Genomic DNA, 14225 nt, shown 5'->3' on the forward strand with positions numbered 1-14225 from the left:
GCAGTGAGCCATAATCATGCTACTATGCTATAAATTGGGTGACAGAGCGAGACCCTGTCTCAAAAAAAAGAGTAAGGTCTAATAATGATCTTACTACCCTTTAATTATTTCTGCTACAAAATTATGTGGTAAATGATCAGTGATGACTGTTTTCCCAGGTATACTGAGGGTTACAAAAAGAATATCCTAACAATTAAAAGAAGGTGCCCATTCAAATAACTATCTCAGAGAGGCAGCTCGAATAGCTCGTTAATCTGTGGGTACCTCAAGTCTGATTTGCTGAAAATGTTATGTCTTAAAACTGCCTAACCCCCTTATTCTATTTTCACCAAAGCATAACCATCCATGAATCTAGCTTCCTAAATAAACCATTTTCAACTGCCTGGAGGCTTTTCTCACTTAACAGTGAAATATTTTAAACTTAATATTCATTTCTATAAGCTTCATTAATAACTTCACTCCTGAAAGACCAAGTTACTCTCATAAAGTGACTAAACATAAATTCCTGAGCCTGAATCAAAACACTACAAATTTGGCCGCACAGCCCACAACTATAATCCCAGCACTCTGGGAGGCTGAGACTGGTGGATCACCTGAGGTCAGGAGTTTGAGACCAACCTGGCCAACATGGCAAAACCCTGTCTCTACTAAAAGTACAAAAATTAGCTGGGCATGGTGGTGGGCGGGTGTCCGTAATCCCAGCTACTCGGGAGGCTGAGGCAGGAGAATCATCTGAACTTGGGAGGTGAGCCAAGATCATACCACTGCCCTCCAGCCTGGGTGACAGAGCAAGACTCCTTCTAAAACAAACAAAAAAAAGAGCCAGGCACAGGCACAGTGGCTCACACCTGTAATCCCAGCACTTTGGGAGGCCAAGGCGGGTGAATCACCTGAGGTCAGGAGTTCGAGACCAGCCTGACCAATATGGTGAAACTCCATCTCTACTAGCAGGGCATGGTGGTGGGTGCCTGTAATCCCAGCTACTCAGGAGCCTGAGGCAGGAAAATCACTTTAACCTAGGAGGCAGAGGTTGCAGTGAGCCGAGATCATGCCACTGCACTCCAGCCTGGTCACCAGAGCAAGACTCCGTCTCAAAACAAAACAAAACAAAACAAAAAAAAGACATTACTAATTTGGATCCACTTTAGTGCTATGGATCAAATCATACCCTATACAAAAGGAAGAGTGTATCTCCCACAATATCACTTTAATAAGCCAGCATTAAAAGTGTGCTCTAGTGTATTACATCCTAAACATTAATTACTGAATTGATTTACAAATATGTCATTGAATAAGAGCACCCCACAAAAATTCCCTTTCTTCAGATTTTACTTAACTCTGCAAACTATTTCACAGGAACAATTCACACTCTGAGAAAATGGCCCACACACTGCTCTAATATACTAAAATCCAGGAGACTGTGGAGTGACCATGATGAGAAGCCTAAAAACATATTAGCACTCATTTTAATCACTATCATTTTATGGAGTGCAGGACTAAATAAATAAGAAGAATCAAATTCCAAAAGCCTATTTCAGAATTCTTTCCACCTAATGATCCCAAGTCACACTCCGTTTAAAAAAAAAAAAAAATCTAAACTCAAGTAAACAACTGGAAGTGAATTAAATGTAATTACAATCTGGATCCTAAAGTCATCAATTTTTCACTGAAGTTCATAATGTTCAACCTATGTCTTTCAAGTAGCCAAACTAAGAGTAAGTATCAAAGAGAATCTTTACTAGTCTTCAATAACTTAACTATATTTCCATTTTCCCAAAGAAATTTTCCAAATATTACTATTAAATTAAATAATCATAAGGACCCACTTTCAACATGTGAAATACATTTACTGAGTACTGCTATTATGTATCTGCCATTTTGTATTATTACATTTTAAGAAAACGCACATTAGAAAAGTTTAACATCTGGAATGAACGTGTGATTTCTCTACCTAAATAATAGTATTATCTCATTCACCTTTAAGGCTGATACTTTAACAAATCAGTTTCCTACCAACTTTCTTTACTGAATCAAGTCCTAGAAACCCACTCTGCAAGACAAAAACAAGTAACAAAGACTATGTTCTTCTCTCCTTTATGTGTGAGCATGTCCTAAGCAGTAAGACTAACAATGGTCTTGGTATCCTGGTATGATGAGAAAAACTACGTCCAAATACAGACAGCTAAAAACTTCAGACTGGCCAAAAGAATCAAACTTAAAACTTTTTAAAAAGTAGAATAAATAATCCATGTATATCTTTTACATAAATAAAATACTAAATTAGGCTGGGCATGGTAGCACACACCTGTAATCCTACCACTTTGGGAGCCTGAGGTGGGCGTTCAAGACCCGCTTGGGCACCATGGCAAAACCTCATCTCTAAAAAAAATACAAAAATTAGCCCAGCATGGTGGCACATACCTATGATCCCAGCTACTTGAGAAGCTGAGGCACGGAAGATCCCTTGAGCCCAGGAGGTCAAGGCTGTAGTGAGCCATGATGGCACCACTGTACTCCAGCCTGGGTGACAGAGTAAGATGCTGTCTCAAAAAAATAAAATTTGGAAAAAAAAAAAAAAAAAACCCTAAAAAGTTGTAAATGAGTGTCTTACCTCAGATAATTTTTATTCTCCTTTTTAATCCAATTTCTCTCAAGGCGCCTATCCCAACATTTTAATATAATATATAGATACATAACCATAATGCCTGACAATCCGCCATATGACTAGAAAAGGAAAGGCATATGCCACAAGAACAAAAACTTGCCAATTCCTATTTTAACAATGAATACTAAACCAGAAAACCTCACAGTTCAAAAACAGGTTTTTAAAATTTCAAATATGCTAAATGCAAGGAAGAAACCTTATAAAAAACGTTATCGGGGCTGGGCGTGGTGGCTCGAGCCTGTAATCCCAGCACTTTGGGAGGCTGAGGCAGGTAGATCACCTGAGGTCAGGAGTTAGAGACCAGCCTGACCAACATGGAGAATACCTGTCTCTACTAAAAATACAAAATTAGCCAGGTGTGGTGGCACATGCCTGTAATCCCAGCTACTTAGGAGGCTGAGGCAGGAGAACCACTTGAACCCAGGAGGCGGAGGTTGCGCTGAGCCGAGATGGTGCCATTGCACTACAGCCTGGACAACAATAGTGAAACTCCATCTCACCCTGACAAAAAAAAAAAAAAAAAAAAAAAAAAAAACCGGTTATCAGCTTAGATGTCAGGCTTACCTCTGCTATTTTGCACAATCCCAGAAAAAGTTTAAGAAAAAGTGTTTATTGACCAAAAAATTACATTTCATAACTAAGGCGATCAGATATGAAGTAATCTAAAAGGATTCCCCATCCCCACACCCCCCATATAAGGGAAAAATAATGCAGGGAAGCAGATGTAAAAAAACATAATTCAAAAATGTAAAAGTAAGCCTGCGCAGTGTCTCACGCCTATTATGTCAGCACTTTGGGAGACCAAAGCAGGTGTTCACTTGAGGCCAGAAGTTCGAGACCAGCCTGGCCAACATCACAAAACTCCATCTCTACTAAAAATAAAAAAAATTAGCTGGGCATGGTGGCGTGCACCTGTTAATTCCAGCTACTCAGGGACCGAGGCACGAGAATCACTTAAACTCGGGAGGTGGAGGTTGCAGTGAACCGAGATTGTGCCACTGCACAATCTGAGCAACTTAGTGAGACTCCATCTCAGAAAATAAAAAATAAAATTGCCTGAGGAAAAAAAAACATAAAAAGATAAAAAACTCAGATCCAGGCACGGTGGCTCACACCTGTAATCCCAGCACTTTGGGAGGCCAAGGCGGGAGGATCACCTGAGGTAGAGAGTTCGAGATCAGCCTGACCAACATGGAAAAATCCCATCGCTACCGAAAATACAAAATCAGCCAAGTGTGATGGCGCATGCCTGTAATCCTAGCTACTAGGGAGGCTGAGGCAGGAGAATCGCTTGAACCCAGCAGGCAGAGGTTGTGGTGAGCCGAGATCGCGCCATTGCACTCCAGCCTGGGCAAGAAAAGCAAAACTCTGTCTCAAAAATAAAAATAAAGATAAAACTCAGCCACAAAATGCAAGGATTTCCTACCCCAACAACTACACAAACAAAAAAATAGACAATTCACAGAACAAGGGGTTAAGAGCCAATAAACTAATTTAAGTGATGTTCCCATATTACGATTAAGGAAATGAGAATTCAGGAGACATCAGCTTCCATCCACCAAGTTTACAAAACTATACATACGAACAATATAATACAGTCACTCAATGTATGAAAAAGATACCTCCAGGGTTAATAAAATTCTAAAGTGGTAATTCCAAAGACATTTTTGGAGGATGAAACAGTACATTTTAATACTTTCAAAAATGTATATATCATGCCTTTTGATTCTGCAATTTAACCTCATAGGAACTATAATACTACCAGATTTGCATAAGAATATTAACTTCAATTCTCGCATTGTTTTCTTTAGCTAACAGCAAAACATTTGGTAATTTCAATGTTTTTTAATTTGATATATCCACACCAAATAATTTTGAGGTGGTTACAAAAAATGAGGTAAATTTAAATGAGAAGACAAGAAAATGTTTGCTGTCCTAATTAAGTGAATACAAAAGTCAAAAATACATAACTTAATCCCAATTTTTTTTCAACTTAAATATGTCCTTTATACATGCAAACAAAAAAACTCACAAGAGAATCAACGCTGGTAAATGAGATTTAAGTTACGGTGGGTGGACAAGTACACCTACATTAAGATGGAAGGTTCACTTGGTACTTTATATAATTTTTTATCATTTCATTTTTTACATTAAGTTTTTTTACTTTAAATTTAAAGGAGGGGAGGAGGCTTTCAAAACATTACCTGGGAAAGCACTAACTCAGAGTTTCTAAACACTCTAGGTAATATGGATAAATCCTTAATAAACGGTGACAAAAAAACAAAATCCTATGGGTGGCAAGATTTTTTCCTTATATGAATTTTCCTTTTTCCTTATATGAATTTTCAAATTTTTCAAAAGTGAAAAAAAAAATCACATCTTAATTTCAGATGACTTACAAAATTTTAGAGAGCAAATATGACCAGAGCTGAATCATAAAACATAATGTGAAATTTAAAAAGAAAAAAAACTAGATTCAATTTCTAAATCACTCAATCTCTCCATCAACGTCTTCTTCACAAAGGCGGAGGCAGACCACAGGGGTGAGCCAGACACTGTTCAGGAACAGGGCAGGACCCTCCTGGACAGGAATGGAAAAAGTACACTGTAACAACACCCTCAGCACCCCACCAAGAACAGTTTTCCCTTTAATCTGAGACTCCACGCTACCAATTTTAAGTGTCTAAATAACAAAAAAGTATAAGAAGCATTACTCTCAAAACTGACTGCCACACATTTCTAATTCTAGAACATGTCCAAACCTACATCATTCCTTTCTTGACCTAACTTTTGCTTACTCAAAATCCAAAAAACACTATACCAGAAATTTCGAAAAATGAAAACGAATCAAGCCTCTTTATTCTCACAGAAAACTATTAGAAAAAGATACAACATCGAGAAAACTTTTTTCAATAAAATCTAAAGTCCAAATGAACATAGTAATCTGCAGCATCACCGCCATATATAGCACCCACCAAGGACCCCACTTTACACTTCTTGATTTGCAGCAGTCATTTCACCACTTTGTTTCCTCGTGTCTCCCCCGGATTCCACCAGTAACATTTTCCTCAAGAACTCTAATACACACAGATAGTTACAGGTATCCTTACAAAAAGTTATTTCTTAACTTATTGCCATTCTGCCTGGATTTTAATTATTTGCACTAAGTTCACTGTGTACTATTTTGCTTTTACTAAAGCAAAGTATAAATTATGTCAGGGTGCCATGAGCCAAGTCCCTCATGAATAAGTAAAGCACTCACTTTACTCACTCTTTTATCTCTGACTTCCACCAAAGTGGGTACGCTAAGTTAAGGTTGTCAGGGATTGAAGTGCTGCAATTTTTGACTTCCTAGCTTATTATCTATATTAATGAGAGCTCAAAGAAAATTTATCATTAAAAAAATCAGGCCATGTGTGGTGGGGCTCACACATGTAATCCCAGAACTTTGGGAGGCCGAGGTGGGTGATCACCCGAGGTCAGGAGTTCAAGACCAGCCTAGCCAACAAGGTGAAACTCTGTCTCTGCTACAAGTAAAAAAAATTAGCTGGGCATGGTGGTGGGTACCTGTAATCCCAGATACTCAGAAGACTGAGGCAGAAAAATCACTTGAACGTGGGAAGCGGAGGTTGGAGTGAGCTGAGATCGCTCCATTGAACTCCGGCTTGGGCGACAGAGCAAGACTCCATCTCAAACAATAAAAATAAAACTGGCAGATAACTAAATCACTTGCAAAGTGCTTAGTACAGAATATGTACATTTAAAATGTTTGTAAATGGCTAGGCACGGTACCTAACACCTGTAATCTCAGCACTTTGGGGGGACAAAGCGGGCAGATCACCTGAGGTCAGGAGTTCGAGAACCAGTCTGGCCAACATTGTGAAGCCCCGTGTCTACTAACAATACAAAACTTAGCCAGGCATGGTGATGCACGCCTGTAGTTCCAGCTATTCAAGAGGCTGAGGCAGATGAATTGCTTGAACCTGGCAGGCAGAGGTTGCAGTGAGCCAAGATCGCGACATTGCGCTGCAGCCTGGAAGACAATAGGGAAACTCCATCTCAAAAAAATAAATAAAATAAAATGTTTGCAGGGCTGGGGGCGGTGGCTCACACCTGTAATCTCATCATTTTGGGATGCTGAGACAAGCCTGAAAGAACATGCACAATATGAACAGTGTTTTATTCATCTGTGAGCTGTGATTTTTCTTTCCCTCCATTTTTTTTTTTTTTTTTTGCTTTTCTGTACTTTTAAATTTTTCCTCAGACATTTCTAGAATATTCTAGAAGGCAGAAAGCTAGTTACAATATTTTACAGTTATATATTAACTCTGTTAATGATCACTATAGTAAAAGAATAACTATCAACACCTCATAAAGACACCCAGGCAAGTCGTAAGACAAATTATTCAAAGTAATTAGCAAAAAGAAGGAAAAAGGTAACACCATAGTGCACAGAGTTCTATGCCAGGTTCTTTTAAAAATGCAAATACCCTATCATCCATGACTTCCAAATTATAATGATAAATTTAAAGTCTACACAGCTAAAAATGGGACAGGTGAGACCGATTCTAGCTCCAAAACTCAAGCACTGCTATATTACACGGCCATTACCACCAATAGAAAGAATAGAGAAAAGGAATCAGATTTATCCTCCATCAACTAAGCTAATTTTCCTAAAAGAGTATTTATTTAAATCAAAAAATAGACACCACAAGAAAATAAACTTAAAAAAACATACCTCTACTTCATCTCCTTCACTAATTTCTTTTTTTATATCAGGTGGTGGTGGTAATCTGACTTCATTAAATGGTACCTGGCGTTCTGGTTGCCAACTGAAGGATTAGAAAAGGTGTATTAACAATTTAAAAATATACAGTCTACACCTGGTGTTGCATATTTTTTCAAGTTAGTTTATCATTTAGGCTTTCCCTAAAGAGAAGAAAAACAACATTCATACTATTAATAATTTCCCAAGTAATTAGTTACTAAAGTAGAACAGATTTTGTATGACTCTTAATGAAGTTCATAATTAACAAAATTGTTAACAATTGTACACTACCTCCCAAATTACTTATCCTAAGAGCAGTACACACATTCTCCCAAATTACTCATCGTAAGAGCAGTACATACATTATTCTGCAAATGAAATAAGCTAAGTTCACAGTGATGACTAACTTTGATTCAAAATGTTGAATCGACATAGTGCCCAATAAATAGTAGTGATACCAACTTATTTCAAACAGTTTCACAACTACATGACCTATCAATAAAGGAAACACAATTTCATAGATTAGAAAACAATATAAACTGTTTAACTCTTTTTAGTATACATGTTCACAGAAATACAGAAAATTATCAGCAATTATTTTGAACAGCTGAATTACAAAAGATTTCATTTTCCCATTCCATTTATCTTTTCTACAGTGGATACATACATTATAATTAGAACCTAGAAAAAGCTTATTTTTAACTCTGTAGCAAATATTAATGTATTAAACCAATTTAGTAACTGACATTTTTTATGTTGTATTTTAAAAGCTGAAATTATAAAGTAAAAAATTATTCCCTACTCTAATTTCTCATAGGTCATTTATGTCTGGGAAGTATACTACGAGATAAAATGTCCCTCAAGTTTCCATCTGCCTAGGCTGGGCAAAGTAGCAGCTGACAAGTAAAAGATTTGGGGATGCTTTCTTTTAACCATTACTGTCCAAATGGCAGCTGCTCAAAGATAGAAATCATCTCAACACTTGTTTCTACATGAAGCAGCTGTTAGGCAATGATCTTTTCAGGCAATTCCAGAAACAGCTTAAAAGTGGAAGCTGAACAGTTTTTTTCTGACCATCAATTAAACAGTGCTCTTGGAGACAGAGTTTCCCTCTTGTCACCCAGGCTGGAGTGCAACGGCGCAGTCTCGGCTCGCTCACTGCAACCTCCACCTCCCAGGTTCAAGCAATTCTACTGCCTCAGCCTCCTAAGTAGCTGGAATTACAAGCACCCGCCACCATGCCCAGCTAATTTTTTTGTATTTTTTAGTAGAGACGAGGTTTCACCATGCTAGCCAGGCTGTCTCAAACTCCCGAACTCAGGTGATCTGCCCACCTTGGCCTCCCAAAGTGCTGGGATTACAGGCATGAGCCACCACACCCAGCCCAGTGCTCTTTTATAGCCCTTCCTAACCAAGCCCAGTATGCTGTCTTTCCCATTTTTAGACTACATACCCCTCAGGCAATTAAAGATGGCTTAATACTTATTCTGATGACCAGCAGTCAACTGGAAGACCTTCTACAACATCATTTGAAAATTCTGGGCTTTTTAAGTATTAAGCATATTATCATCTAATTTGTGCCATCTATTTCTGCAAAACTGATTCATATCTAAACATGTTTTGGCAAAGAAGAGCGTTATGAAAAAAGTGACAATTATGGACAGAAAAACAGATAAACAGTTATCAAAGATAGACTTACGATCAAACAACCAAACCTCCCCACCCCCTAGAAGCAAACAGTTTGGCACTGCCACCTCTAATATGATGGCCTTCGTCAACAAAAATAACTTACTTATTTTCAAAAACAACTGTAAGGGAGTCTTCATGAACATCTTTGATAAATCCCTGCAAGACACAAAAACATTATAAAAGCATATCAATATTAAAGCACTTCATAACTCTAAAAGGCTGTCTTAGAGATACAAAGATAATAGGGAGTACTGAAAGAACACAGGTTTGGAATTAGGCAGATGTGAGTTTGATTTCCATCTCTACCATTTACGAGATACATGATCTTTTAAGTTACTTAATCTCTCTGAACCTCATTTTTCACCTGGTGTCATCTACCCGGGAATTAGCAAAAGTAAATGTACATCCCTGGAACATCTCAGGTATTAGTTCAGCAAGGCAGTTATTTAGTATTGTGACTAAAGGTTCAGTATTTACTACTGTGACAAAGAGTTCAAGCTCTAGAGTACTGGTTGCCAGGACTCATACCCAAACTCTATCACTTGTATATTCTTGAATACAGTTTTGAACTAATGAAATTAATCACAGTATCATCCACCTAATGAAAAATTATGAGAACTAAATGAAGTAATGTTTAGCACAGTACCTGGCACAAAGTAAGAACTCAATTTTGTTATAAATGTTATCAATATTATAGTCCACCTTCAGTAAAATGCATGACTACATTTTGAATACTACCTTTGCCATTAACTTAATCTTATTTTTTCTACATACTTCTCTTTCCCTTCCCTTAAAATTGGACTATAGTGAGTACATTGTTCACAACTATGTTGGAATGAATACAGATTCTCAATAACAACTGGTGGTCATTTTTCAGGCTTAAAATTAATATTACAATTAGCCTTCTTTATCTTCCTTTGATTAATACAGTTGGAAGAAACCATAAGATCTGACATAAGAAAGAGCAAAGGACTTGGGTGTAGAATTACTGTTGCTGAAATCCTGATTCCACCACTCTGTAACCACAGGCAAGCAGTCCTTGGCACTTATATAATTACAATGAACATTAAATGACTTTATATTACTATGAATCAGAACCGCAAATTACTGAATGTTAGTGAAATGTTTATACATACTTTCAACCATGGGGTACGTAGGAAATACTTTCCTAAAACATCTTTATCACACGACTCCATAATGTCCACAGCAAACTAGCTATATAAACACATGTATAAAACCTCGTCAAAGCAAGGCAAAAACAAACACATCTGTTTATCTCACTCCTTCCCAAAAGTCCATTAAGTAACACTAAAGAGATTTGAAGGAATAAACCCAAAACAAAGAGAATAAAGGGAAAAGGCAAACTTATAACAACAAAAAAAAATGTTTTGTTCTTTTTTGTTTTTGTTTTTGAAACTTACAAAGTAGATGGAAGAGGGGTAACAGTAATAAAAAACAAAGCAAGCCTGGGAGCCCAGCACTTTGGAAGACCAAGAAAGGCAGACAGCTTGAGCTCAGGAGTTTGAGACCATCCTAGGCAAGAGTGAAATCCCATCTCTACCAAAACTACAAAACACTTAGGCGGGCCTGGTGGCGTGTGTGGTCCCAGCTACTTGGAAGGCTGAGGTGGGAGGATCACTTGACCCTGGGAGGCAGAGGTTGCAGTGAGCCATGATCATGATGCTGTGCCATGACCAGGCTGCTGCACTCCAGCCTGGGTGACAGATTACAGGCTTATCTCAAAACAAAAAAACAAAAAAAAAGAAAAACAAAAAAAAAATATTTAAGGGCGTACTCTGTGTCAGACATTTTTCTAAGCAAATTAAGACTATAAAATATTAACTGGCACTGGGAATGGTTCACTCCTCTTCTCCAGCTCCAACTGCCTGTTGTTTCATTTATTTGTGTGCTATTGGACATTTCTATGCAAACATCCTCACTGAGGCCTAAAACCAAGGATACCCTTCTCTTGAAGATTGCTATGGTAGGCCAAGTGTAGTGACTCACGCCTGTAATGCCAGCACTTTGGGAGGCCGGAGCAGGCAGATCACCTGAGGTCAGGAGTTTGAGACCAGCCTAGCCGACATGGTGAAACCCCATCTCTTCTAAAAATACAAAAATTAGCCAGATGTGATAGCAGACACCTTTAATCCCAGCTACTCAGGAGGCCGAGGCAGGAGAATTGCTTGAACCCAGGAGACAGAGGTTGCAGTGAGCCGAGGCTACACCACTGCACTCCAGCCTGGGGGACAAGAGCAAAACTCCATCTCAAAGAAGGGGGGGGAAAAAAAAAGACTGCTATAGTAGCTCCTGCCTTGCAATTCTGGAGATATTTATTAATTAATCCTCCCTAAATTTAAATATTAAGAGTTGCCACTCTAATTCAGGCTTTGATTATCCGACCATGCTAATGATGACTTTCTAGATAGTTTCTAGTAGGGCACATTCACTTTTTGTTTTTTTGGTTTTTTTGATGCAGAGTCTCACTCTGCTGCCCAAGCTGGAGTGCAGTGGTGCAATCTTGGCTCAAGGCAACCTCCACCTCCCTGGCTCAAGCGATCCTCCTGCGTCAGCCTCCCCAGTAGCTGGGACTACACCACCACCTGGCTAATTTTTTTGTATTTTTAGTAGAGACAGAGTTTTGCCATGTGGGCCAGGTTGGTCTCGAACTCCTGACCTCAGGTGATCCACTCACCTCGGCCTCCCAAAGTGCTGGGATTATAGGCATGAGCCACCACACCTGGCCCACATTCACTTTCAACAATCACTTTGGTCCGCGCATTCACAGTTATATTACCAGCAAATATAACTGTATTATACCCGTGCCATTTTTTAACAAATTTCAGAAACCGAGAATTTCCATGTTTATGAATATTAGTAAAGTATCTCTCCCATCAGAAGACAGCCATATTTTCAACTTCCACTAACATGTTCTAGTCCTTCAACAAACTCTCACAAACTTTGAAAAGTCTCACAAATTAATCTTTCTAGTTTCTGTATAATTCATAGTGGATTAGTTCAAATCAGAAGTCTAAATCACTAGAAAATTTCACTCTCCTTTCTCACCTTTGTAATAATCTTTCTCACTCTGCTTTGTAATAAGAACCTTATTTTCTATCTAAAAATCACTTCTACCTTTCCCACAAACACTTCCACCATAAACATCAGTATCAACTTTGAGTGCACATTTTTCACAAACTTTAAAACACAGCTCTGCACAACTTTTTTTTTTTTTTCTGAGATGGAGTCTCACTCTGTCACCAGGCTGGAGTGCAGTAGCACAATTTCTGGTTACTGTAACCTCCAACTCCCTGGTTCAAGTGATTATCCTGCCTCAGCCTCCCGAGTAGCTGGGATTACAGGCACACGCCACCACACCCAGCTAATTTTTGTATTTTTAGCAGAGACTGCGTTTCACCATGTTGGCCAAGATGGTCACCATCTCCGGACCTCATGATCCGTCCACCTTGGCTTCCCAAAGTGCTGGGATTACAGGCGTAAGCCACCACACCCCGGCCCTTGCGCATTTACTCATTGCTAGTATCATTCTGCCATAAGATTTACTAGATTAAGGCCTGACGCCTAGTCCTTAAAATTTATTTGAACTGCAGTGAACAATTTCTAACATCCTATTCCATAAAATCTAATCCCCAAGTCCTAAATTCTAGACAAACGTGTTTCTAATGGCCAGATTTCTCTAAAATTTAGTCCACCTGATAGGACACAGTCAATACTTTTAAACGTATTTTTGTACTCCCCAAGTCACCAGAATGATGCTAGGTCTCCCCGCCTGCTCAAGAGACCCAAATTGACAGGGCTGGGTCTTTGCCAAAATCTGATAGGAGACACCAGTAACAGCCACATGTGTCTGCACATGGCAGGGGGCTTTATGCCTTTAAGTCTCCATAATTTCTGTCCTCAATCCCCAATCCTTGGGGTGTTTGACTGTCTCTCTTCCTATTCACACCCACCTGACTCAGGCCCTGTATTTCTCAGAAGAAAGCCTTTGACATTTCTTTTTCTTCCTTCCATACATATGCAGACACGGAAGATTTCAAAGCATGCTTATTAAAAGGTCACTTGTCTTGTTCACTCACAAAGTCCAACAACGTTTACATTTGAAACTCTTAACTATAATTTAAGATAATCATGAATAACTAGGCAATATAACACATCTGAAGTGTATTGAAAATCTTTAAAACGTTCACAGCTTGCTATGGATAAGCGGAAAAAAAATCTTAAAATGCCCACATAACTCTGACAAAACAACAAATAGGCAACATGTAATAAAAAACCAGAAATGCCATAAATTAGGCGAGGCGTGCGGTGGCTCACACCTGTAATCCCAGCACTCTGGGGGGCCGAAGCGGGCAGATCACCTGAGGTCAGGAGTTAGAGACCAGCCTGACCAACATGGAGACACTTCGTCTCTACTAAAAATACAAAATTAGCCGGGTGTGGTGGCGCATGACTGTAATCCCAGCTACTTGGGAGGCTGAGGCAGGAGAATCGCTTGAACCTGGAGGCAGAGGTTGCAGTGAGTCAAGATAGTGTCACTGAACTCCAGCCTGGGCAACAAGAACAAAACTCCATCTCAAAAACAAACAAAAAACTGCCATAAATTAAGTGTAAAATGAAGGTAGGGATGGAAGGAGTAGAAGGAATCCTTGAGCAGTAAAAACGCACTATCTGAAGAACTAATTGCTTTCGAAAGCAATCTAGTATAAAACAATTTTTTTAAAAAAGGTTCTAGTCAAAGATCCACTTAGGCAGCAAGTTAACTAACAATCCATTAGCTTTCTACATGTAAACAACAGGCAGCTGTAAAATAAAAATTTTATACAAAAAAATTCTACTTACAGCAACAACCAAAAAATAAATCCTACAAGTGTCCTCAACAACAAAAACATGCACAGAAGCTATTTACAAAAATGTCTGAAGCTCTAATAAATATAAATACAAAATTTAGGAAAATGTAAAACACCATCATGTTCTTAGGGACCTTGATATTATAAAAATTTCAATATGCCCCTAAAATAAACCTACAATTTCAATGGGATCCCACTGAAATATTAAGAGTGCGTATGTAGTTTGGCCAGGGGG

The 14225-nt window shown here is 38.6% G+C and overlaps 1 protein-coding gene across 5 annotated transcripts in view; it reads right to left on the reverse strand.

The window, feature by feature from the left end:
* Positions 1-14225, reverse strand: part of FXR1 (FMR1 autosomal homolog 1) — a 64912-nt gene that overhangs the window by 34879 nt on the left and 15808 nt on the right. For all 5 annotated transcript variants that reach the window (XM_007971996.3, XM_007972001.3, XM_007971999.3 and 2 more), the window contains exons 2-3: positions 9226-9278; positions 7404-7497 (exon numbers count right to left, since the gene is read on the reverse strand). In XM_007971996.3, the coding sequence (XP_007970187.2) occupies positions 7404-7497; positions 9226-9278 (147 nt within the window). The remainder of the gene's footprint in view (positions 1-7403; positions 7498-9225; positions 9279-14225) is intronic.

Source organism: Chlorocebus sabaeus, chromosome 15 (assembly GCF_047675955.1).
Source record: "Chlorocebus sabaeus isolate Y175 chromosome 15, mChlSab1.0.hap1, whole genome shotgun sequence".
NCBI classification, from domain to species: domain Eukaryota; kingdom Metazoa; phylum Chordata; class Mammalia; order Primates; family Cercopithecidae; genus Chlorocebus; species Chlorocebus sabaeus.